Here is a 26,782-nt window from a genome sequence, read left to right on the forward strand (position 1 = left end):
TGAACAGTCTACTAGATGAGTCACCTCATTGAACCCCTATGTTCCAAAACTTAGCCCGATCCAACAATCTAGTAGGCCATAGCAAAGTAAGAGGTAAATTAAGGGAGGAAATTCCCTCTCACTTTTCTATGGCTAACAATAATTTTGGATCAGGCTAACTTTTGAGCTTTGGGAATTTCATGAGGTGATTCATTTAGTGGATTGTTCGGATTCTGTGCTTGTGTCATGTGTCAAAAAGTGTGCTCACAAGTTTCGGTAAGAATCGATTCTCAAGTGGGATTTAAGTAGATATCAATTAAATTAATATAAGTCGGTATGTAATGCTTAATAATAAAAAAACTTATGTAGGACGGTTGGAAGGACACTGGACAGTTTTACCAGTGATCTTTCTGTCGCCCTATTTTTTCTTAACAAAGTGTAGGGGGGCACCTTTTCTTGTACACCCGCAGACCACCAAAATTGGTGTCTACTCGTTGATTGAAAGAACGGGTTCTATGTTTGTTTTTTCAAATCAGGGAGGGAAAAGAGTCTAACGAGCGTATTGGGGCGAAAAATCAGGAGAGAAAATAGAAAAATCCGTCGATTTGGAAAAAAATCGAATTTTTTCGTCAATCGGTCGGTGATTTTGGGCAAGAAGGGTTTTGCTTCTTTCGATCGTGAGTTACAGTGTCAGTCCGATTTCAATCTCACCGATGGCCGATCTGGGACGCTAAGAAGGACATCGGAAGAAAGATTTCTCAACCAAACAGGTAATCTCTTGATCCTTCTCTTGTCTGTGTATATGCAATTTTCAACCTGCCATGGCTTCCCTTTTATATAGTTATTAGGGATATTTCCGTTTTTGGGATTTATCCATTACTACCGGAGAAGCCGTTTGAGCGTTTTCCCCCTGATTTACGGGAGAGAGTCGGTTTCCATGGCCATTCGTTTTCACAGACTCATCTACCATACATGTGGAATACATGACATAAGCATGCGGATTCCACCATCTGATTGTTAGACGGGTTGTGGATGGAATATAGCCTGGAAATCACGCTGATTGGCTGATCCAAACCGTCCAATTATCAACTGTCGCTGTTTTGAATTTAATAATAAAAATCCAATGATATAGGATATCAGATATGAGTGATTTTCCACTGATTCTCTATCCATGATGGGCCCATGATTTGGATGTTCTAGATTGGCGTGTATGTATACCGCATATATGATGGATGCCTGTAATCCTTATGATTCTAAATATTGTCCGACACTGAGTCGACTCGGCTGAGTCATTTTGGTTTCGCTGGGCGACAAAATGAATAGTTGGACTGCAACGGGACCAAAATGGAACAAGTTGGGATGAGTCATTTGGGTTTCAGCCTCCAAGCAAGTCGTTCTCCCAAGCGGCCAAGCATGCAATTTAGTATAGTCCATGAAATTTGCAATTTTTGCTTCTTCTCATTTATCCACTGAATTTGTGGACATTGAAGCTGATACTAATTGCATTTTCTATGATTGTTGCATATAGACTAAAGATTGATGATGTAAAGATTTTCCGATGGGAACCGTCATCAGTAAAGCTGCGAATGGCATTGGTGCCACTCTTGCCGCTACCTTTGTAGCTCCCATCAAGACCATCTTTGGCGCATCATGCGAGTAAGCCTCCATTGTTATTTATTTATTTATGTGAATATCATTTTATTTTTTTTCCCATTTTAAATCAAGGAATTCTGAGCAATAAGTGTGAGTGTGGCACACATGTTGGAGATCTGTCTGTATCAGGTGGGCTCCATGAATGTGCATGGCCTAGTCAGGCTGGTCTATTCATTGGGCGGGCCACACTTCGATGTTCGATGTTGTCAATGAGTCAATCTGTTTCTAACCACTCATCTGTTGTATCATGGTAGTCCATCTTATGAGCACACCAGCCTAATTTTTGAACCAGCATGGATTACAGCATGGCCCACCTGATGAATGACTGGATCCAGGACACGTAACACAGCTATGCTTGCTCTTGGGACTATGGTCGAAAATAATTGTACAAAACTGATCACATTGATGGACTATTTCTCACACTTGTAAAATGCTCAATACAGATTTTAACCATCCATTTGTCCCATATTTGTAGCCATCTAACGAACAGACCGGCCTAACTTTTGAGCTAGGGAAGATATACAGAATGGCCCACCTGATAATGACTTTCTCACACTGATTGATACAGATTTGGTTTCTTCTTTTTATAGCTCTTTGCTGATTAGCATGATGGTTTTTACCCTGAGTTGGTATTTAGCATGCATTGGCATCTCTCTCTTTGATTCATATTCTGTTTGAATCTTTACCTTTTCATTGTACTATTGCACATCTATACTACATATATAACTTGAGGAGCTTTTGGACATTTTCCCCCTTGCAATAAGTTTTCTTAAGGCCGAGGACTTTGCATATTCAAAGGACATGGGAAGACATTTCAAATGAAAGTAAGGGTATTTTGAGAACTGAAAAGTGTGTCTGTGATCGGTTGTATGGTTTAGATTTTTTTTTTCCTGTCGGTCGTCTGTTGTATGGTTTAGGTTTTTTTTTTTTTTTGGTATGGTTTAGATTTCACCCACAAAAGACTTCGAATGGCTTAGATTTTCAAGCAGTTTTTGGACAATTTTACAATTTTAGCCTTGCAATTAGTTATAGAAGAGGCTGTTTGTCAAGGGCATTTTTGTCCTTTCTCACTTCTTGATGCAAGTAACCCACCCCTGCTATCCTCCTTTGGCCGTGTAGGCTGTCTTAGGGAGCCCATTTGACACAAGCTCCTTGGGGCTCACCATGATGACTGTGTTACATCCCTCTGTACATCTATTGCACCTTCAACCCTTCTCTTTTTCTCTCCTCTTTTCTCTCCGCTAAGCGTCCCTCTTTCTCCTTTCCTCTCTCCACACGCGTTGCACGTGACACACTTTTTGGGGTTTTGGGTTTTATTTACATTTGCATAGACTATAGAGCATGACCTTTTTCTCTGCTGACTCTGCAGGGGTGTTTGTTCAGGAACATGGGATTTAACCTGTTTCATCGAGCATTTATGCGTCTCCAATCTGGTGAAACTGTTAATGGTTTTAGGCCTCTGCTATATAAGTAAGTTAATGTTCGTTTATTTTGGTAGGGTCTGTTTGGCAGTAGGACACAAGATTTATTGTAGCGGAAAATTTTGCAGAAATTGTTTAAATTTTTACTGTGGTTTGAGTGTTACATGATAAGGAAATGAAAGATAGCAAAACCATTTGCATTAGCCGTTTCTAAAAAAATATATATTATATCTTGCCATCAAGTAGACTTTGGCTTTCAATTGATATGGATGCCATGAGCTTTAAAATCTCCAATCTAGTGATGTTGGTAGAATAACTCTGTGAATGATTTTAGATCCATATATGTGTGTGAGTGCATTTTCCCATTAGTCAATGAACTTCTTCCATTTAAAAGAAGCCCTTTTTTTTTTCCTGCTTCCTTGAATGCATTGTGCATTTCGAATGATCCATCAGAATATGTGCATTCCAAATCTTATTGTATTTTAAAGTAATCCCTTCTGTCTTCAGTTCAAACGCAGTGCATTTTTTCGTTAGCTTTGAACTGGTCATCCAATTTGGTTTGTATCCACTTTCCGTTTAGTTGAGATGGTAATATTCATCTAGGTTTCTTCAAAATTTGAAATGCAAAATGTTATCTAAGTTAGTCACATGTTTAAGAGAATTTGAAGTAATGTTGGTTATGATCTTATCTATATGATGAATTTAGGTGATAGTTTTAAGACTCAGATGAGTCTGATGTGACTCGTCCAAGTCAACCCCGGATTCGGTTGGACATGATCCAGTTTGGTACCCTGAGTCGCCCTTGACTCGAACGAGTCAGGCCTATTTAGCCCCAACTCAAGCTCAAATGAGTCAGGTCGAGTCTCTGAGTCTTTTAACCATGATTTAAAGCTCATTTACTTGCGAGTTCTTATAATCTCTCCTTTCTGTCATAATTCTGAGGTTGAATTTGGTATTACTGCTTTGGAGATTCATTACTTGTATAATTCATGATGAGGCCCATGTGGCTAGTTGGATTGTCTTGCACTGTTAGTACTATACGCTATGAAGTAGATGGATATCTGTATAAATGCTATGTCAGTTGTGCAATCCTATCCATCCAATTAATGGACTTCAATAAGCAGTACCATATTTAGCTTCTTGCTCTGGTAATCTCCTTTCATCTTCAATTTTTTGGTAAAACACTTCACACCTTCAATTTATATTTCATCGCGTATCTTATACATTCCTCCTGTATTGACTTCTACTGTGGTCGGCCATTTTATTCGATTTGTATCGGCTTCTGATTTTTCTGAAATCATTATTTGGATGGGAAATGCGATATCTTTCGATTGGAAATGGAAAATAATTCTCAGAGGCTGCAGTGGCCATAGTTCTAGAACATGTGTTCACACGGCCCAACCTGACCAGACACTTCTGGTTTTACTGAAATCACAACTATCCATCTAAGGTCCATTGAAGTATAAAATATATTTTCCAATTAAGTAAATTCAAAATTACAACATTTGATTCTCTTGTAGATATTTAACTTAAAATGTGACCAGTGGGTGCTTCTGGATGCACCATCTGACCAACGTGATCCAATTAAATTGCAATTCGTTAGCATAGTAAATTGGAAATACCCAAATTTTAATTTCATTAGGATTGCATAGCTCTCGCTCCAAATCACAATTATGCTGCAGGCGATTTTGATGGCTCCTTCCACATCATAAATTATGAATGCCAGGAAAAATCACTAACTTCTATCATTTCTCAATTAAACTGAATGTTTGTGATTTGATTTGCTTGTTGCATCCAAACACAGATTAATGCAAAAGTATTTCAAACTACCAAAACCAAGAGAAGAAAAGATAAATCAAACTATCCTTATTCATCTGACTATCCAAATTGCTTGTTTGACACTTGATTTTCTTTTCCTTTTCAGAAAAGAAAAATGGAAAAGGAAAAGAAAAATGGGATGTCCTTGTTGCATGGTTTTATCAGACCTGTTGACAATGAAATTCATTACAGGGAATTTGTAATTACAAGCACCTTTTTTGATTGATACTTGCACTGTTGTATTACCGAACATAGAAAAAAAGGGAGTATCTATCACATAGGCAGGTTCAAGTATTGAGTATTTGCTATTAGTTACAGAAGAAGAAGCTTAACCTTATTCTTCCTGTCTTGCAGCATTACTGTTTTTCTATCTCCTATTTAAATTGGGAATCATCCAATGCATAGGGAGAAGCCTTTGTAAGATGTCATGGGCCGCCTGCAAGACGTATTGGTATGCGTTAGGAGATATCAGCTGTTTTCTGTGGTACAAGCTCAAGAACACGAAGCGGATATACCGCCGCCGCCGCCACTTCCCAGATGTAGAAGAAGGATACAGTTCGAGTGAGGAGGACAGCCAGTCTCTGGAGAATTATGGGAGGTTGAGGGTGTACAAAGAGCGGCGTTCGGTGAGGGAGAGGAGGAAGGACCGGATGCGGAGGTCTCTACATCCTCTGCGGCACAGGTCGAAAGGCCGGTATAGGAGCTGCAGCGGCCGCCACCATGTGCGGTGGAAGACGAGCGAAGTGTCGGTGCGTGTTAAGGACTTGGGCAGGGGACAGAATTCAAGGCGGCTGCTGCGAAGGAGGAATGCAGCTCATGTAAGGGTGTACAGGAGGAGGAGAGGATGAGGTGAGCTTCTCTTGGGAGGGAGACTCTACCCTGTTATGGGAAATTTCAAATTTCAGGTTCATTTGTGTCGTTGTCTCTCTACACTAGTATCACAAAAAAGGGAAATGAAAAGTAAAAGTACCTTAATCTCTCTTCAAGTAGTGAATTTGGGAACCATTCATCGAGTGGGACCCAACAGATGAATGGCCTGGATTAACGAATCATGGCCCCCACTAATCAGAATTAAGAATCGTAGGTAACTTGCATCGATGCGGGTGCATATCATGTAATTCTCATTCTTCAAAGGAATTACACGATGCACCGCTCGACTCTTTACACGAGAATGTGGGTTTTCAATCATGACAAGTGGGGCACATGGTTTTGTAATCCAGACCATTGGTTGAGCGCCCCACCAGAATGGATTATGACCCAAAAAAAATAAATTCACCCAGATTGGATGATCCAGATGACTAATCTTGGGACATTTTCGTTATCTCTGTGTATTAAAGTCCACTGCAAAACCCATGTACTTAAATCTGTGGTGACAGGTTGCAATCCAATTACTGCATCCATCAATCTCAACCGTTGAACAGTGGTGCTACCTCTCGCTTGCCCCTAACAATAGAAATTGGTGGAGCGACTCTAACAATAGAGGGCTTGTTTATGGATTGAAGGGTGCATTACATGTTGGTCACTACAAAAGGAGGCACTTGATTGGATGGTTATGAATGTCAAGGTGATGTGATTTCAAGGCCATGGCCATCCCAGAGGTGGCCCATCGATCAAACGGCTAGGGACCAACTTTCGGTGTATAATCTGTGTAGATAATCCATGGTTTAGTACTTAAGAAATCCGTGTGTTTGGGCATTGATGGTTGATGTTTGGACGGTTATCTTAGCTGGAGTCTCCTCTCAGAATCTACTCCCATAGGGCTGGGCCATTCATTCGATAGGCCTGGGACTGGGCTGGTCCATTGACTGCTCTAGAGACACAGAAGCATGTGGTGCGTTGTTTGGCCTATATGCATGATCTTCATATGCACCTGCAACTAGCATTCATCCACCTGTCCATGTAAGTTGGGCAATGGACGGCATTTTTAATCCGATCGTCCATCTTGCATGTGTTTAATCGCATGGCTTCGACCATCTGATTGCTTGTGATTCTCTGCAATCCAGGGGCAAAACCCTCCTAACGAACAGTCATCAGTGATCGTGTGGGGCCCACCTGACCCCCCAGAGAAAATTAGCACCACAGAGAAACGTAAGAAGAGTTCCCACAGGATCATGTTCCATGCAACCCATTGCACATTACTAGTCATTTACATATATATACAGTTAGGGCTGTTTACAGTGATCACTGTTCTAGTCTTTGTTGGTATTCCAAGATATCAAAACTGATACAAGACCTCTGTTCGTATTCCAAGATATCTAAACTGATACAAGATCAGAATATTCAGAGGACTCTTCCGACCTGGCAAGAAAAATAAAATAAAATCTGTAATTGTCAGCAAAGCAACCCAAACTGCCCGAGTTACACCCCAAATAACAAGGGCAACATGATACGTTAGAGATACATCCCACCATACACACATACTGAAGCATCTTGTTCTCATGGTTTCTATGAATTCCTGTTTTGAATCTTGATCAGCAAAATGGGATCTGTGGAGCCAATCCCAAATAGCCAGTACAAGGTTATGATGATGATGATCAGTATCGTTAGTTTCTATCAGGCCAGTTAGTGGTGTATAATTGCTATTTGTTATCAACAAACAAAATCCATTACTACAATTAGAGAGGTTGTAACCATAAATGGGGCGATATGCCTTCATCTTTCCACAGGTACACAGGTTTTCACTTCACACAAGTGGCCCTGTGGATGTTTATCCAGACCATTGGTCTGCATTGCCAGCGGATGGACTGGATTATGACCCCAAAATCTTCCAGATTGGAAGATCCCAGTGACCAATATTTGGATCCTTTTTTTCCAGTTGAATTGAATTATCATTGTATTTCTCTTCTCAACCTCACATCCGTAGGCCACGGATTGAAAGATTAGACTGTCATATTGAGGATGTTTTTATTTTTATGACAGTCCATCCATGGTGGGGTATAAAAGACCAGTGGCCTGGATTACTGAACCATGGTCCTCACTTGCAATGGTTATCTGCTTGGATACATCCAGACTTATTGCAACAAGATGACTCTAGCTGGTGCATTTCGATTTCATTCAATGACCCAAAAGCCGTTTATTTGACAGAGCTCCTCTTGGATGGGGGATTCCTGAAAAAATTAATTCATAAACAAAGAAAAAACTCCCTGATTGAAAGATATAAAAAAACATCTCAGACTGAAAATTTCAACCCTTTGTATCAAAGCAAACGAGCCTCATTGTCTAAGGGTTGAAGTAATCTAATCAAGAGCTTTTATTTGTTGTCTTTCCACCATAAAAAATGAGAACCATCGTATAAATGGTTTAGATAATTTGAAGATGACCCAGATTCAAAGGCTGAAGTCCTATGTATCGTGTTGCAATGCATCAGGGTGTATTCCAGCAAACTTCCTTGTCAGGATACCCATGTATGCTGTGCAAAGATGTGGGCCACATCATATAATTCAGCAATCATAAATACATCCTACGTTAGCTAACTACCATCAAAGAGAGAATTTACAACACCGCCATTTCTTCCCCTTCTCTCAAGGAAATTCCGGTTTTAACCATGGTCCCTTAAATGTAACATCTTCATTGCTTCTCTAAACAGATTAGCACTCCTCACGAAATGATAAAATGAACCCCAAACAGGGAAAGAGAAAAACCAAACAGAAGGCCTTTTGATTCAGCAGAACGGCTTCATGGATAGACTTGGGTTTCCAAAATTTTGAATCAGTGGTTACACACCACGGTACCCTTTTGTTCCATTATGGTGTTGAAGCTGCTTGCCTCAGCTTTGCCTGTAGGACTACTCCGGCTTCATCTGCCACATTTTTCTTCTTGGAAGCAACCTGCATTTTATATTATTAGCTGAAAGAGATTGGCCAAGATGACGATGATGATCATAATGAATGGATGAAAGAGAACAAGAGAAACAGAGAGAAGAAAATACCAACCATTAACTAAATTCAGATAAAAATTGTCCCCAAAAGATGGAAGAAAAAACATGAATTAGAAAATACAACTCCACTGTTCTTTTTTTCCTGTCAAATCACACATGTAGTAGAATGTTGGGCCCGCAGTGGTTAACAATGGTAAGGATTAGATGCTCATTGTGATTTATGTAGTCATGCCACATTCACGATGGCCCCATGAATTTTGATTCTACCTGCGACCAGTGCCAATGAAGAACAAATACGTGCAAGATACAAGCCATTCAGCAAGTGGCGCCCATCATTTATGTGAATTGATCCAAAATTAAGTATCATTGGGTGGGCCATGTGGACCCCAAATGTGGACTGACTCTTTTGTTCTTCTTTCTTCTTTTTTTTTTTTTTGTTTTTTTTTTTTTTTGGTTTTCCATGTACGTGCAGCCACCCATGAAATAGGCAGGCTTGACTTAGGGCACAGTGCATGCATTGTGGCCCACCCTATGAATGGTTCCGATTGTGTCATGGAAAGAATGGGGTGTCTCTCCCCTGTGAAAATCACACAAGTTCGCTGCAAGTTTTAACTTTTGAATGATGGGAAAGAGTGGATCCTCCAGTTACATTCAGAGGGGTAAAATCAGGATGTGTCGATATCAATTGAGAAGTGTGCATCCTTTAACCATCTGGTTATGTATTAGAGATCTTGATCTCTAATAAATAATTACTCTGACTCAACTAAGCTAACATATATGACATGTACTCATTATGTATAAGGGATCAAGATCTGTAACATAATGGCTGTTAACTAAAATGAGATGAACTCCATTTTAGGCATCTACTAAACATGGCCTTAGGCTCTGTTTAGACTTTATATGGTTACGTGAATTGAATAGCAAACATTCAGTTTAATCAGGGGGGCTGCAATTTGGAGCCCATACACTCAATTGTGAATGGCAAGGAAATCAAAATTTGGTCATTTCCACTTTAATAGACTAACGATGCAGCAATTTGATAGGGCATCCAAACTCAACCTAAGGAAAATAAAAATGATTCAGACAGTTAACTGGCAAACCCACAAGACTCAATGCCACATTCGCACTCCTTGTGACAGAAGTAGAACTTGAAATAAAGTCCCCAAATGACATTGCCGAGGCATTTCAAATCCATTGAATTTTTTTGTTTTTGTTTTTTCGAAAGGCAATAAGGGTAAATATGCAAACTATACCACAACAAGGAGGGCTGACGAGCAGTAAGCCCAAAACTTGATCAATTTCAATCCATTGAATTTAAAAGATGCGCATTAACTAAATATAACACAAGGTTATCTCCAAAATACATACCTCAACAAGCTCATCGTAGTTTGATTTTAGCAGGTTGATTTTCCGATCACAATAATCTTTACCTTCAGCCATCGTTTTCTGATAAATAGATAAATAAAGAACAACAAACTAACAATATCAAGTTTGGTAAACATTACAAAGAAGATATGAGTAGGACGAAACCCAAAGAAAATGCAAGACTTTTTAAAAAAAAATTTAATTAAGAGAGATATTTTTTGAGGGTTAGTATTGATTTAAAAAAAAAAAAAAAACTCTCAGCTGGTGGTGAAATTTTAGCATTATATTATTTCAAAAGAAAAAGGAAAAAAAAAAAAATCAGCTGATGGTAAAATTTCCTTTTTTCCCTAATGCACTTGGCTGGCTATTGGATGGGGAAATAGCATCTTTTTCTATCTTTTTATGGATTATTGGACTAGGCAAAATAATGCTGGCTAGAAAGATGTCAATTGGTATAATCAGAAGAATTATGTTCGCAATTTGAATTACTCAGCTCCTTAAAAAAAGAAAAGAAAAGAAGTGTGCAATTTTATTGTTATAAAATCATGTCTCCAAAAATGGTGTGAAGTGATTTCATAACAATATAGCATACAATGTAATGATCAAGACTGAATTTGAGTGTCCAATTAAATTTGCATAACTTGAAGTTCTGCAAAAAATTAAATTTCCCTTTCCTCCCACAATTAAGCGATCATGCATCTGACCGATGGAAGAAAAATTGCAATTTTATGTCCCCCAGTTGAAGCTAAGGATCCAAACAAGGTTTTAATGCACAAAATTGCTGTCTGAATTTATCACAATACATTCCCAAGACAATATGATACATGATAATGTTATTGACCTTGGTATGATATTGAATTCGAAAACGCTAGTGTAACTGGTGCATCTATATGTGAGTGATCCAGGGTTCAATCCCTGGTAATATTACCTTTAAAAAAGGAAGGAAAAATAAAATAAAATCTATATGTGGCAGGCTAACTCTTGCTGACCAAGTGCCACGTGGGGGGGTGACTTGTGAAAGATTCCAAATGTTAGTTTTCCAACATTTAAAAAATGTCAATGCCTCTTCAAGCATACGAATGGCATAGCTGTCTGGCAATCAAGACTGTCCAAATTGCTGAGCCAATTCTGAATGGAGCCTAACCAAAAAAATGCAACAAGATGATAGTGTTAATAATCTAATTTTCCCTTTAAACTAGGACCACTCGTTATTTCACTTTTAACCATGCATTTGGTAGTCATTAATTGGATGGTTAGGCTTGACAGATCAACATGGTTTTAGCTATATGCACCATAACCACAATAGGCCCCACAATTGTAGTAGTCTGGATAGCTGCAGGTCAGTGCCGCATGTGAGGAGATGAGTCACCACCAATTTTCTAATGGTGCAAGGTTAACATAAGAATATAGCCCTTCTCCCTAAAGTCATTCCCCTCATGCGGTGCTCAGTTAGCAAAAGCCATGTCCCCACCCCATATACCCATGAAAGTTATGCTAGCACAGTAGTATTGCATCCTGTAACAATAATCTCGGGATGAGCATGTCAAAAATACATTGAACATTCGAATAGCGTGCGTTGGTATCGCAATATATGATGATACACACCAATACAAACAGTGCTTTCCGATAGAATTCCCGCCTCATATTGCTTGATGAACTCACCATGATACATTCCCAATACGACAAGATACTTCTGATATATTGAACATCAGTTGGCAGACAAATTCATTAAAAAGGTATTTTGGCTTCTTCTTCTTCTTCTTCTTCTTTTTTTTTTTCAAAAAATCAATTATAATGATTGTACCGTTTTGAAAATTTGTGTTCTAGTCACAATTTTTAGTGCATCTCTAAGAGCAGCCTAATTCTGTTGAATGCTTAAAATCAGAAAACCTACAAACCAAAACAATAAGACTGTGTTTGGTTGCACAAAAATATCATGATATTTTGCATCAAATTAGATTGACTAATCATGAAATTGAAATTTGGTTCAACCAAATGCAGCCTAAAGAAAAGAACTTGACAACACCAATGATAAAAGAATGTCATTTTTACTGCGAAATTCGTCAGCAGTTTACCAAATAATGCCTCAAAAAAAACAAATTTTCGGAATGGTGCTTTCTAAAGGGTAGAAATTGCATACATGCTGTTGTTTAATTTTTCTTTAAAAAGTGGAGAATGGAGAGTTGTGGGCCCTGTGTTGTATGCTCTGACACCCAAAATGTCCAACAGATGTACAACACCCCGATTATCAGATGAGCAGAAAATATGGCAGTTTCAATCATAAAGTAGGCTAAACCAGAACAGATAATGTACACCATTCAGACACACCCAAATTGAAGTGTGGCCCATTTGATGACTCAATTGGCCAGATTTTTTGTCCTTGGAATCAACATGAAGGGCTAAACATGTTGGACGGGTTGGATCTTATATCTATACCACCTGGGCACTACATTTCTAGACTTCGCTACTTATAAAGAAATAATAATAATAATAATAATAATAATAAATGAGGGTATTTTGGTAAATCCTCTCTGGGAAAGTATCTCCAGGGAATTTCCAATTGTTAAGGTATTGTTTGGAAAATTACAAATTCCTGAGGAATTTTGTGGTAACAATACCCCTAAGAATTTCCAGAAAAAAGGAAGAACAAAGAGCATTCAGGGACTATTGATGTACCTCAATGAAGTATCCGGTGCCGACATCGACAAGGACTCTATCGGAGCTGTCGAGCGTGCCAGGTACATAGAGAGATGCTGTCAGAGGAACCAGCATTTTCTTCCCTGCAATTACAAAAAAAATTTTAAAAAATGAAAAAATAAAATAGAAAAACCCTCCGAAAGATTCATCGAGGAAAGGAAATTGAGAGGTAGATCGAAGAAGGTGCCTTGAGGACGGAGGGAGAGGTCTTGGAGAGCGGTGGATGCGATCTCGAGACGAGTAGCGGCGGTTCGGATCTTGTTCAAGCTGTCTTGGAGCAGATTCACTTCCAGATCGGATTGCTCTTTGAGGCTTTTGAGCTGATCGAGGCTCATCTTCTCCATCTCCGAAACCCTAGCAGCTGCTGCCATGGAAGCTCTCCAAATCCAAGCGGGCGGAGGAAGAAAGAAGAGAGGAAGAGACGGGTTTGATGAAAGGGATACAGGTGCGGGATCGGCGCAGGACGCACAGGGCGTACTGCGGCTCCTGTTACGAAGGGGACGAAGCTAACCTGCGCGCTGCGCTCTTTTTACTGGTTTTGATGCGCACGCGTAGGTTCCCGATGCATCCATTTTGCACAAGCGCGGTCCATGTTTCCTTGATCTAGACCGTTGATATGAATTTTAGCTAATGATCCAAACATTGGAATCTTCTAGCCCAGAAATGATTTAGACATCAGCTACCGACCGTGGTACCTCCAGATCAGGTTGGGATCTCCAAACCATTGGCGCTAGATGTGCAATCAAACACATCAACCGATCCATCAGGACCCTCTAATCTGATATGTTTCGTATGCATGCACTCAGAACCGTACACGTGGCATACATGTACCTCAAAATCGGAAACGGATTGGCTACTCCCCTGTCGGTGCTCTGTGGGCCCCACCATGATGTATGTGTTTCATCCATTCCGTTCATCCATTTTTGCCTTTCATTTTAGGGCTTGATCCCAAAAATGAGAGGGAAATAAATCTCATTTGAACCACACCACAGGAAAACAATATTGATTGGATATCCACCATTAAAATCCTCGTAAGGCCCACTGTACTGCTTATTTGACATCCAATCTGTTGATTAGGTCATATAGACCAGATGAAGGGAAAAAACAAAGATCAGCTTGATCCAAAACGTTTATGGCCCCCAAAAAGTTTTTAATGGTCGAAATTAATTCAACACTCTTTCCTGTAACGTGGTCCACTTGAGATTGGGATATACTTCATTTTTAGTCTCACATCATAAAATGATCTAGAAAAATAGATGGACGGCATGGATGAAACACATACATCATGGTGGGTCCCACATAGCACCGACCACTGGCCATTGGCTGGTGGCAGGGGAGTAGCGAATCCGTTTCCCTCAAAATCATGGTTTTAGCGACGTTCACCACGCATGGGCGATTTGGATTGTCCATGGCCTGTATGATGGCCCACCAAGAAGCAAATGAACAATCCATACTCTTCAATTTCTAAACGGTATACATCATCAAATTCGCCCCTATAGCTCAGTGGTAGAGCGTCAGTCTTGTAAACTGAAGGTCTGTAGTTCGATCCTGCATGGGGGCATACATGTCAATTTTTTTCGTATGCGGTTGATGATGATCCGGGTCCAACGGTTAGATTTTTTATTTTGGCACACGAGCCCTCCATCAAGCACAAGGGCTGATGTGCGGTTGATGATGATCTGGGTCCACCGGTTAGATCCTCAGGCAGTTTTCAGTTTTCACGTATTTGGATACAGCAGGGACGTCAGGTCCACCTTGATTTATTTATTTTATCCGCTCCGTCCATCCATTTTCCCAGATAATTTTATTGCTTGAGCCCAAAAATGAATCATAGAAAATGTTCAAATGGACCACACTACAAAAAACAGTTGATTTGAATTTCTACCGTTGAAAATTTCTTATGGGCCATAGAAGTTTTGGATCAAGCTTATATTTGTGTTTACCCTTCATCCATGTCTTTATGATCTCATGAACAGGTTGGATGACAAATAAACATCACTGTGGGGCCTAGCTAGATTTCAACGGTGGAGATCATTATACCCACTGTTTCCTGTGGTATGATCCACTTGATATTTGGATATGCTTCAATTTTGGGATCTACCCCTTAAATTATATGGAAAAACAAATGGACAGTGTGGATAATCCATATACATTCAAGGTGGGGCCAACTGAGTTTACTCAGTACGATAAAAGCAATCCGATTTCAGGTATAGCTTGATCAACAAATGCCAGGCTTGATCTTTCAGGAAGCGGATTGGCTGGTGTACCACACACCAGTGACACCACCCACTTGGTTGGTGTGTTGACGTCATGGATCCCATCACGAGGTATGTGTTATAACCAAACCGTCCATACATTTGGCGAGCTCGTTGTAAGTCTTTAGCCCAAAAAAAAAAGAAGATAGATCCAAAGATCAAGTGGACCACACTGCAAAAAGCAGTGGGGGATTGAACGTCTACCATTGAAACCCTTTTGAGTATCACAGAAGTTTTGTATCAATATGATATTTGCTTTTCCTCTTCATCCAGCTCTTTGTGACCTTTATGAACAGATTGGATGGAAAATAAATGTTATGGTGGGCCCTACGAATGTTTTAACGGTGAGAATCATTGTCCCCACTGCTATCTGTGTTGTGGATATAATAAATACATCATTGTGGGGCCCATGTCCCGTTTCAGGGTAATCAGGTCAATCTGGTCATCGGTTGTTCTATGAGAAAATGGATTTTATTACAAGAATTCAAACAGTGGTCCACATTTAATGCACATGTATGGCCTACTTGCTGACTGGACGGGATTGATTGGATGTATGTCTGTGGCCCACCTCATGACACACATATCTGCTTTCTAGGCCGGCCCATGTGATAAACGCATCTGTCTGTAGGATTCAAGATCCTACGGAGTAACATAGCAAAGGCTCCATCTGCGGGTTGTACCCCTGGAACCATGTGATCCTGACTGTTGGTCTCGTGCACCCCCTCAATGGGTGGACCATGCCCCCCAAACCCTTTGGTATCCTGCAAATACATGGTCAAGATAGAAAAACGTACAACAACAGTCCACATTGAACAGAAAAAAACAGCCAAAGACTCAATAGCTAGGATAGGATCATCCAATCTAGAAAGATATTTGTGTTATGCTTCATCCACTGCAGGGCCCATTAAATCAACAGCCTAAATTGCAGAACCATGGATCCCACTTGCAAAAATCCAAATCCAACAATCAGATAATTCCTCCTTTCTAGTTTGATGATGCATACAAAAGGAAATGGATGTGTATAGAACATGTTTCAAAATATTCAAATATTACACTGCTAATGGAGGAAAATGCCTTCTTTACCAAAACAAAGTAGAACAATCAACCACCAAAATGCCAGTCACAGAAACTAGAGAACGAAGTCCTCTGAAAAAACCAAAAAACCCGAGCTGGCTGGACAGCAATCGGCTTGGCTCAGAACCCATTTCCATTTTTTCGTCACATCCGAAACATGCAATTACCTGAAATGCAGAAAACACAGGACATGAGATTGGGCTTCAGTTTAAATATCCAAAATGGGGTGATGAAAGAGCTCAAATGATGCTGTTTTAGTCAACTAAGCATGATTTAAATCATTTTAGGAGTGTTTGGGTGTTGCCACTTCACAATGCAGATGGAATGCTTGAATGTTGAAGTCACAGCTGAGATTAATTGGCACCTTCACATTGTCATCTCACCTGTGATTGGAGCAAGAAAAATCAAGAAAATGCAATCTCACATAATGCAGGTTCTGTTTTCCATGCCACCCAAATACCTTGCCAAACCAATCATAGTTCAAGGGTACATACAAATGATCTCTAAGAATGAGAAGAACAATGCTCATGTAAGAAGCTGATGCAAGACTTCAGGTCTTAAACCTGAGAAATACAGTCCAAAAGAGCCAAGTTTAGCATGTTTGGTAAAGCTACAAAAGAATAGGAAGGAGTACCATGGATCCGTCCATGGCTCCATTAGTTCCTTGTTCACACTAGAACTGTATCCCCAACTCAGATGAGTCATGATTTGACTCGAGACCAAATGAGTAAGTCCAAGTCACCAGTCAAAAAAAATAAATAAATTCACCATGCCCACAAGGCAGATGTCCCAATCGTCCAACCACCCATGTAGGTGGACAAATGGAACCATGCAAGTTAACCATTTGCATGGTGAGCTCTTCCAAGCATATGGAATAGGTCGGAACCTGAAACTATTTCTAAGAAAAGTGTGATTGCTGAAGGAGAAGCTGGAAACTTGAAGCAGGATTCGGTGATATGCAAGCTTCTAAGCACTATCCGTCGTGCCGTGTCCATCCATGGTGGATGGCCCATTTATCACAAGTGCAAAAATTTGTGAATTAAAGCACCATGTCCTATCTTGACTCCAACAAAAGAAACAACTCTAAATTCCTCTTCTACATGTAAGCATACTCCCACTATGATCTTCCCATGGCACATCAAACTTCTAATATATAGATAAAAGAAGCATGAATATCCTCTTGTACTTCATTTTTGTGCCTCTCTAGTCTTGTAGAGGTTAGTTTCTCTTCTACTTCTGACTAGTTTACCTCTCCCGAGTTGTCTTGTCTTCGTTGCAATGTATCTCCATTTATGCTGATAAAATGAAGAAAGAAAAGCAACCAACATCACAACCCCCTCAACCCCAAGCCATAATAGGTTTGAATTGTTGTAGCTACCCAATCAATCCATAAAAGAAGTACATTGAAAGAAGATTGTAAACATCGCCAACAAATTCAAGCTTCCTTACATCCAAGTCAAACCCACTTCAAATTTGAATCCATGACCCATCAACATGAAATGCCACAAACAGAGGTTACTGAATTGAGATAGATAAAAACAGCCGAACTCCCACCCCCTTTTCATAGATCCTCCTGTAAAAAGAGGTATTTTACAATGCTCGGGTTGAAAGTTTGCCCATTAAGCGCAGGTTTTCAGCAATCCAAACAGTTGTTATGAATGTGACACACCATGTATAGTGTATGTACCAACATACCCCAGATTCAAAAATCCCGAACTTAATTGGTGTCAAGCAAACAGACATTAAGAAAGAAAATACAGAAACAGTTCACATTCAATGAAAAGAGGCCAAAAAATCAATGCTACGGATCTTCCAAGCTGGGTTTTTTTTTTTTTTTCCCTTCTTCTTCTTCTTCTTTTTTTTTTTTTTGGTGAGTGGGTAATCAATAATGGGTCCCATCATATGAAAGAAGGATTGCTGAATCATGCACCCCCAAGTACAAACTGAAAACCCAAGCATGGTGTGTAAGTTAAAGCCCGACTACTATATAATACGTCACAAGCAAAGACAACTTATTGCAACCATTTCGACTTCACAAAATCATGCACAATCTAATTGAACCTCTTTGATAGAGCAAAACACATCAAGGAATCAGCCGAATTTCAATTTAAAAGGATAATAGATTTCAGGCAAGATTATAGAACTCAAATTCTGACCTTGTTCTCAACTTGTTCAAGAGAAGCTCGAGAAGGCAATTGAAGCCTTTTGGGGGCAGTTGGATTGTAAGTTACTTTTCATAAGCTACTTATGCCTCAAGCAGCCTATCTTGTTTTCTACTTATTTAGCAGAGAAGTATGCTTGGTAAACAACATACTTACCAAACTAACTTTTACTTTTACAATGGTACTTACGAAACTAACTCAAGTTAAAATGTAACTCATTAACTTGATAAGTTAAAAAAGTTACTTATTGGTTGGTATCCAAATGGGCCCTTAACATCCTCCAGCTTCTTGCGGAGTTTTTGCAGTGATAGAAAGAGCATGCAATCCAGATTGCAGCTCATCTGCCAAAAGATCATACACCAACCGATGGCGTTTCACAAGGCTCTGCCCTTCAAATTTCGGTGAGACGACCTTGACATTAAAATGGGTTTCATTTGCATCGCCCTTAACACCTGCATGCCCAGCATGTTGATAGGAAACATCTTCTATTTCTAAAACACTGGCTTCCAGTCCAGATTGCAACTTTTGCTTGATTCTGTTGGCTCTAGAGAGCAAAACATTGGCTCCTCGTACACTCATTGTCACTCTAATTCTTCTGTAGTCCTTCAAGCTTCCTACAATACATTGCATCGAAATCTCCATTAGAAATTCAGCGGAGTAATTTAAAAACCACTGTGATTGTAATTAGCTAAAGAGGTTTGCTATTCCATGTTGCATGTATGTCCCAGCCTATCTACATGCCAGCACACACATAAAAGATGAGACTTATGGTAAATATCCAAGCTATCCATCAGGTTGGCCCCACACCTGAACTAAAATCAGTCCAGTCCACTTGTCAGGCGGGAGAAAGTGTGTAAAATAAAGAGGTGGTTCATTTTTTTCATACACAGGTCCACCTGATGAATGGACTGGACTTGTTCTTGGATCAAAGAATCTGCAACATGGGATTCTCTGATGGATGGATCAGATCTTGCACACATGTTCCATATTGGCATTTCTTCAACATGTAGATGGGCTGGGCACATGTGTGGGATTAGCAATCCTCTTAACTAAATATGACATATTCAAATTTACTTTTCTTTTACATCATCGATCCTTTACTCAAAGCGTTTACAATTTCATGGTCCCTGAATCAATCCAAATCTGCACACTAACTCTCTGTTGACAAATCAATGAATTTATTAGCAGTATTCCGTCTTTAATCTGCACACTAACTCTCTGTTGACAATCGGGTCCTTACTGATGCCTCAGTGGTAGACTCACAAGAGTTTCAACATGAGGTCATGGGCTTGAGTACCCATTGTCGTGAAAATCCACTGTGGTGTGAGTGCATGGGCGTGTGTGTGTAGGGTGTGAGTGCGCGTGTACAAAAAAAAAAAAGTATGCAACAATTGCATTCTTTCATTGCGGAAAATGAAAAAAGAAATAAAGAAATAAAGAAACAAATGCAGCTATAAAGCATGTTACACTTTCTTCTGCAGTTTCAAGCTCCTCAAAATCCACACAACAAATTCTTATGATTTTATTATATATATATATATATATATATATATATATATATATATATATATATATATATATATATATATATATATATATATTTAAATAATAATTCTTTTATCTATTTAGCAATCTATTCAAAAATAATAGCAATCATCAAAACAAAATATATGATGTTTGTGTTTCTTTTTCAAAAATGAACTGGAAGAGCAAACAAACAAAGATACCTCTATGTTATGCTACTCTTAAATCTTCTACAATTTCAAAGGGCTATACTCCAGAGATAGTTAGCCACCACTTTTGGAAGTTCTGGGATCTCAAATCCACCATGCCCAAGGCATAAATACGTACACCAATCCTAACAATCTTAGCCATCTGACTTCACTCATTTAATTTTGACCACTGACCATTTTACTTTTACCCATCCATTAGATATCAGTTATTAACTAATTTACTCATTAGGATAGCTCCATTGGCCGAACTAAAAAGTGATGATGAACTATAACCATAGCCTTGTCACAATGAGCCCCACAATTTAGACAGCCATACCATTGTAGATGTATGCTGCTCATATGAGACACCACGACTTCAAAGATAGTGGTGAATTACATATAGAGAATGCTAGTGTATTGTATTTATTGTGTGTGGTTAGTGTGCGGCCCTTTTAGTGTAAGTGCATGTGCACACTTCCCTATTCTCTTGCAGTGTACTAGATGCTTTATCATAATGAAATATTATGTGTTAGGGCAAGCAAGCCTAACACATCATCTCTCCCAAACTCTCCTCCTCCTTCTTCTTCTCTCTCAATATTCTCATCTCTTCTTCACATTATCCTCATTAAATCCTTCTCTACTTGGTATCAGAGCAAAGATCCAGGCATTTCGCATCCAACAAGTTGAGAGGCGACACGTCACCTTGCTGACGTCAACGTTGTACAGACGCATAGACTCTGTTTGAGCTAAAAGTTTAGGGGTTTGATAGATCTTGATTTTAGAAGATTTGTCATGATTTTTTCAGAATTTATTGGACCTCATTTCATGGTATTTTGGGCGAAATAGAGAAATTCAAAAATCGGTCCCAGATTCCGTTTTTCTTCGATCTATCTCAAATCGGTGAGCTTTTCTTTGGTTTCTTTGCTCAAGATGGACCGAAATCTTCCTCCTAAGCTATCCATGGTGGATTTTTTTTACTTAAGATCAATATTTGAGAGGTTTTTAACCTCAAATGGGCGTGCGGCTGTGCCATTTCTCACTCGGTCAGGCCCTATTTGACTGCGTTTCATGGTATTTTGGATGATTGATATTTGTTTGAGGTTTATCTCTTGTTATCTTAAGGGATTGAGTGAGATAGAGCTGTTTGAATCAATCTTTCTTGGCATAGGGGGTCTCTTGGACTCTACTATGGCTGATAAAGGGCCCTTATCTCTTGGCATAGGGTCTCTTGAATTCAACCCCTTGCAGATTACTTCCATTAAGTTGAATGGTGACAACTATCTTCAATGGGTACAATCTGTAAAAGTATTTTTACGAGCCCGTGACAAGTTGTTGTATATTTTGGATGATCCCCCAAGCTCTACAGATGTCACCTACAAGTCCTGGAAAAAGGAGAATTATCAAGTTATTGCATGGTTGTTAAATAGCATGGATTCTTCGATTAGCCACTCAGTGATGTTTTTATCCTCAGCTAAAGGCATTTGGGATACGCTTCATGATATGTTCTCGGAATCTCAGAATTTTTGACAGGTATTCCAGCTTATTCAAGAAATTGGTCGGTTTTAACAAAACTCTAGATCCTTAAAAGACTACTATTCGATGCTTCGGGGTATGTGGGATGAGTTGGATATGTATCAGCCTCTTCCTTCCAAATGTAAAGAGGATCATGAACATACTCATAAGCAATAGTTGTCTCGTCCCACTCTCCAAGCTCCTAAAATTTACCCTTCAAACCTTCCAATAAACATTAAAAGGGGCTTCGGCAGCTATTAAAACTTCTTCTTCTTCTTCTTCTTCTTCTTTTTTCTTTTTTCAAAGATAACTTAATATATCATATTCATGAACTGTGATCCACTTCAGAATCTTCTGAGCTTATTGCAGTGCCAATTTCTATGTGGAACCCAAGTAAACTTGTGGACTATCAGATAGGGTGTTCCTTCGGTGGATTGGAAATGGCCTCAATATCACCTTGATTGGTTGATAACGGCCATTAAGATAAGGGCCTGCAAAATGGACTGCAAGACAATTTTACTATTACAACTCTTTTTCCCCCCTGATAAGTGACTAAATTCTTAATAAATTAAAAAAAAAAGAAAAGAAAAGAAAAGAAAAAAGATACAGCCAACCATATCTACCGAGGGCTCAATGGCGAGTAATCCTCAATGTTAGTACACTTATTTGTGTACTTTGCTTGTCAATCACGTGGGTCTATGTGTCAGTGAGTCGGTTAAGCCTCCATTGGAAGACATGGAGCATTAAGGAGTGAAGAAACAGGTAAACATGAGGTGCCTTGGTGTATCCTAACCTTAGACCCATTTAGGTCCAAAACAATATACCTCTAGATGATCCATTCCTAATAGGAAAACCTTATTTGATCATCTAAAGCCTTATAAATTCATTTGAACATGTTCTGCTAAGCTTTAGAGCAATTTAAGGCAACTTTTGGTCCCAAAGAAGCCCCCATTCGGTCCCACAGAAGGTGCTTAAAACAGGACAACAAGAAAAGCCATGAAATTCATGTAATTCGGCTCCAGCCGAAGTGTCCTTCAGTGTGACCGAAGCCGACTTCAGTATGACCTAAGCTCGAACCTACAGTTTTCAGAAATGACCTTGTCACGACAGTTTCGGTCGAATTGACCCTGCCTTGCCAGTTTCGGTCAGACCGACCCTATTTTCAGTCCGACTGAAGACTAGTTGTTATAGATTTGTTGGAGCCTTTTTCCTATAAATATAACAACTGGATCTTTATGGAGATGATGGTTTTCAGTGAGAAAAAGGCCCTAGAGTGTCCCGATACTTCCAAATTCTAGGCTATCACCCATTGAGATATATGCCCTCTTCTAAGTGGTTCATCATTCTATGATCATCCAAATGCTCCATTTGTGAAAGAACTTGACATCTCACAATCTCTGGAGGTTAGACTAAACGCAATAGGTATATTCTTTGTCTAAACAACCTCTAAAATGACCATCTACGTGAATCCCTACTAGAAACCCAATCTTATCATTAGTTGTAGGAGATTCATCCAACTACCATCACCTTTGTCACCTCAAAGGAGCACCGCATGCAAGGTGTTTGATCGTGGAGTTGAACTATTCGCTTTAAAGATTGGGGGAGCAATGAGAAGTTGATTCAAGGCACGGGAGAGCATTGAAGAAGCATTTTGAGAAGGCACATCAATGGGGCTCAATCTGACAAGTAAGGTTGTCATTTCTAGAGTCCATGTACACTCATTTCTTGTGTAGGATTGAGTGTAAGAGTTCGATTGCCAAACTCGATTAGTTTCTTATGTAGAACCTAAATCAAGTCCTTGTGTAGGCCACCAACACGGGGTGTGTACATGTATGTTCTTGGGTAGGACCGAGGTTCGTGGCTAGCCTATAGAAACCATGTAAGTTTTTGAGGGAGTCAGTCCTTGTGTAGGATTGTAAAGGTTAGAGGAGAACCTAACTTAAAACCTCTAAGATAGTGAATACAGGTACACTTTAGGAGAGAGTGCATCCGCCGAAAGTGGAGTAGGGAAACCATACTACTATACATGCTTGTGTTTGAGATTGTCATTTGAGCACATTTCTAATTATGCTTATATGATTAATTAGTATTATATATGTGTATAATTAGATGAATGTTATGATTGGAATAGTTAGCACATCCCACACACACATGTACAATATCGTTTATAGACTAGTTACTTGAATTGGAATCTATTATAGTATATATGATTGGATCCACTTATGGCTTGGAAGCCTAAGTGTTAATTATCATAATTGATTTAAATTGGTAGATTGTATAATTAGGCAATTAGTATTTAAATTAGCATAATTTTTAATCGGTCCTATTCACCTCCTCTAGGACATAGCCACCATCCTAAGCTTTGCCAAGCTTCCGCACATAGCCGTGGTGTTGTGTTAGACAACCCCATGTACAATTTCACTCACATCCCTTTTTAGTGAAGCTATCGGTCACTTTTGTTGGCGTCCCTCAGAATAATGGAACACGATACCCAATTTGGCTACAAAAATCAAATCTCTAAAATACAAGAGCAAGCCTTAATGTTCCCAGCATATCAGCTGTAGTGCACTGAATGGCACTTCGAGAATCTCCTAAAATACTCTCACTGTTCATTTCCCACGCCGTTAGTTTGTGTCGGCCTGTCGGGCTTTGACTGTAATTACTGATCATGGTTATCTTCGATTCATGTGCAATCCACCATGGATCCTTCCCGCCCAACGGTCTTTCTTGAACATAGGTGGGCTTACTCATGGACCCACATAGGAAATGAAGATGTAGTAAGTTCATAACAGATCATAGCTCTCATAGTCATTTTAAAAATGATATTCATCGAAAACTTTAGAAAACAAAATATTGTACTCACATTCGGTTAAGGTACAACCAAGCACGACCTAAATATCATATTCATATAAGAAAACTTAAAAATGGCAATTCTGAAAACCATTTTTTCTTTCTAAAGTTCACTGAAAACCCACAAAATTTCATCCATTAAATCACACTTTCTGATCTTCTTCTTTTTTCAAGAGACAAAAAATACCCACTTAGGTTGTGCATAGATGCACTTACTCAGGGCCTCACAAAGGAATTCAGGCTGCAGTTAGATCATAGCTCTCATATTCATTTTAGAATATATTCATTGAAAACATAAACATATCATATTCATAAATAGTTCGGATACATCCAAGCGTGACCTAAATATGATATTCATTTTAAAAATAAAAATAGCAATTCTGGATACGATTTTTTCTTCTGAAAATTTGCCAAGAACCCGCAGATTTTCACCCATTGAACTACAATTTCCAATCTTCTTTTTTCCAAGAGATAAAATAAAAAATAAAAATACCCACATAGGAAAATGTCCCCTTAGGGAGTGCATTTGAGTATTCTACCGAATTGCAATTGCGAGTCTAATAAATTGGAAATAACCCAATTTCATTTTCCTTACTTTACACCCGCACTGAATGTTTGGGCTCGAAATTGCGATTGCATTGACTTTCAATTTGGACTTGGAAGAAAAGCAAAATCCTCATATGGATAATTGGGTTAGATTTTTTCCATCCTATCTGAATTAAAGTGAATTTTTTGCAATTCAAAACACCCGTCTATCCAGTCGCAGGCTATTGAGATCCAGCAATAGAAGGTAAATCCATATAACAGAAACTGCAACCTTGTTCTTTTTTGCTTCTATCTTTTTTCTATTAGGATGAAAAAAATGCATGTCCAGATCAGAACAAAGACTTTCATAAAGTAGATAGAGAGATGGTAATAGTAGGAATAATTTTCAGAATCAGTAACGGAGAGAGAGAGAGAGAGAGCTTACCGGAGATCTGAGAGAGAGGTTAGCAAGAGATGGAAGAGAGATTACCAGAGAAATAGGAAAGAGAGGAGAGAGGTGGAGAGATTACAGAAAAATCGCAAAAGGAGAGAGGGAGGGGTACTTACGACAGAGTAGAGAAGAAGATAATACAGAGAAATAGCAAGAGAGAGTAGTAGCGTACTGAGTAAACTTTGTGGGGCCCACCGTGATGTATGTGTCATATCCACGCCGTCCATCCGTTTTCACAACTCATTTTAAGGTTCAAGCACAAAATTGAAGCATATCCAATTCTCAAGTAGACCACACCAAATGAAAAGGTTGGAATTGAACGCCTACCGTTGGAAACTTCTTGGGGCCACAAATGTTTTGGATGGTTTGAACGGTCGACGTCATTCTCCCCACTGTTTCCTGTGGTCCACTTAAGCTTTGGATATGTTTCAATGATTCATTTGCCTTAAAATGAGCTGATAACGGCATGGATAAGACACATGCATCACTTTGGCCCCACAAATTTGTAAGCAAAGTAGGTTTTATTGAAAAATCATCTTTCAAATGTACGTAAACGCCAAAATTATAAAAAATTATTCTACATATATATATTGTTCACCCGTTTCCAAGATCATTTTAGGAATGAGCATAAAATTTATGTATACGGGGGAAACAATGATGATTGAGCACCCTGTCATTAAAAATTTTCGAGGGCCCCTCACAAGAAGTTTTTAATGGTCATTCATCACTGTTTCCTTTGATATGGTCCACTTGAAATTTGGATCTATTCTACTTTTGTGCTTATGCCTTAAAATGATAATGCAAAATGGCATTGGGGCAATTTAAAAACAAACTAGGGTTTTCTCATGAGAAATATAATTTTCTTTCTTATCCTTTTCGCAAATTCCAACAAGCCTTTATTAGAAAACACTATTTATCCTTTTTGCAAATCCAACACTTCTGCCAATATGCCAAACGAGTCATAGTCCGTCTTTGGTTATTGTCTCACATGGGCCACATTTGCTAACGTGCCACATATGTTATTATTCATTTTTTGTTTTTGCACGTCACATGTTCTATTATACTATATGTATCACCATTCATCTTACTTATGCCTCACAAGTGTAAAGCACTCACATGCACCAATGTGCCACACATGCCATCGTCCATCTCCAATCCTCCAAATATATCATATGTGAATGGTGCCAATGTATATAAGTGTTGTTATCTAACTTTAGTGCCTACATATCAAATGTATCAATGTATGTTTACTACACCGTGCTTCAAAGAGCCAAAATTGCTAGATGATGTTTTTAAAAGGAGAAAGTACCTAAATTCCCTCAGGACATGTTTGGATTTATTAAAAGCATAAGAACGGAAATAATATTTCTTGAAAAATTTTATTCTAAGAAATTGTTAGAAATGAAATATTGCTTTCCTTATTTGTTTTTC

The 26,782-nt window shown here is 39.0% G+C and overlaps 2 protein-coding genes, 1 long non-coding RNA gene and 1 other non-coding gene across 7 annotated transcripts; 2 read left to right on the forward strand and 2 right to left on the reverse strand.

Annotated features, from left to right (window-relative positions):
• Positions 1–234: 234 nt before the first annotated feature.
• On the forward strand, positions 235–5,846 carry LOC131242897 (uncharacterized). Of its 3 annotated transcripts, none has more exons than XM_058241856.1 (4): positions 235–749; positions 1,508–1,635; positions 3,002–3,102; positions 5,277–5,846. In XM_058241856.1, exons 2-4 carry the CDS (start codon positions 1,538–1,540, stop codon positions 5,717–5,719), a joined length of 642 nt encoding a protein of 213 aa, XP_058097839.1. In that variant the 5' UTR covers positions 235–749; positions 1,508–1,537; the 3' UTR covers positions 5,720–5,846. The 3 variants fall into 3 exon arrangements, with proteins under 3 accessions (XP_058097839.1, XP_058097838.1, XP_058097841.1); XM_058241855.1 differs by having other exon boundaries at positions 237–749; positions 5,226–5,846; XM_058241858.1 differs by lacking the exon at positions 235–749 and having other exon boundaries at positions 1,515–1,635; positions 3,016–3,102; positions 5,226–5,789.
• A 2,435-nt stretch (positions 5,847–8,281) lies between these two features.
• LOC131242898 (prefoldin subunit 5) lies at positions 8,282–13,328 on the reverse strand. Its single transcript, XM_058241859.1, has 4 exons — positions 12,998–13,328; positions 12,790–12,893; positions 10,117–10,194; positions 8,282–8,698 (listed from the first exon to the last, which is right to left on the reverse strand). Exons 1-4 carry the CDS (start codon positions 13,179–13,181, stop codon positions 8,615–8,617), a joined length of 450 nt encoding a protein of 149 aa, XP_058097842.1. The 5' UTR covers positions 13,182–13,328; the 3' UTR covers positions 8,282–8,614.
• A 971-nt stretch (positions 13,329–14,299) lies between these two features.
• On the forward strand, positions 14,300–14,371 carry TRNAT-UGU (transfer RNA threonine (anticodon UGU)). The gene has a single exon. It is a non-coding gene; the product is annotated as a tRNA-Thr (tRNA).
• Positions 14,372–16,021: 1,650 nt separating this feature from the next.
• Positions 16,022–25,467, reverse strand: LOC131242899 (uncharacterized). 2 transcript variants are annotated; one of them, XR_009169757.1, is made up of 3 exons: positions 25,391–25,467; positions 18,546–18,915; positions 16,022–16,306 (listed from the first exon to the last, which is right to left on the reverse strand). It is a non-coding gene; the product is annotated as an uncharacterized LOC131242899 (long non-coding RNA). The 2 variants fall into 2 exon arrangements; XR_009169756.1 differs by having other exon boundaries at positions 25,346–25,449.
• Between the last annotated feature and the right edge of the window lie 1,315 nt (positions 25,468–26,782).

Source organism: Magnolia sinica, chromosome 4 (assembly GCF_029962835.1).
Source record: "Magnolia sinica isolate HGM2019 chromosome 4, MsV1, whole genome shotgun sequence".
Lineage (NCBI taxonomy): Eukaryota > Viridiplantae > Streptophyta > Magnoliopsida > Magnoliales > Magnoliaceae > Magnolia > Magnolia sinica.

Bases quoted from the DNA above. Each gene is read 5' to 3' on its own strand.
- LOC131242897 (XM_058241855.1), top strand. From the start codon at position 1,538: ATGGGAACCGTCATCAGTAAAGCTGCGAATGGCATTGGTGCCACTCTT. The intron at 1,636-3,001 runs GTAAGCCTCCAT...CTGACTCTGCAG, and splicing joins ATCTTTGGCGCATCATGCGA to GGGTGTTTGTTCAGGAACAT. The intron at 3,103-5,225 runs GTAAGTTAATGT...CCTGTCTTGCAG, and splicing joins TTTAGGCCTCTGCTATATAA to CATTACTGTTTTTCTATCTC.
- LOC131242898 (XM_058241859.1), bottom strand. From the start codon at position 13,181: ATGGCAGCAGCTGCTAGGGTTTCGGAGATGGAGAAGATGAGCCTCGAT. The intron at 12,894-12,997 runs GCACCTTCTTCG...TTGTAATTGCAG, and splicing joins CCTCTCCCTCCGTCCTCAAG to GGAAGAAAATGCTGGTTCCT. The intron at 10,195-12,789 runs GTACATCAATAG...TCTATTTATCAG, and splicing joins GCACCGGATACTTCATTGAG to AAAACGATGGCTGAAGGTAA.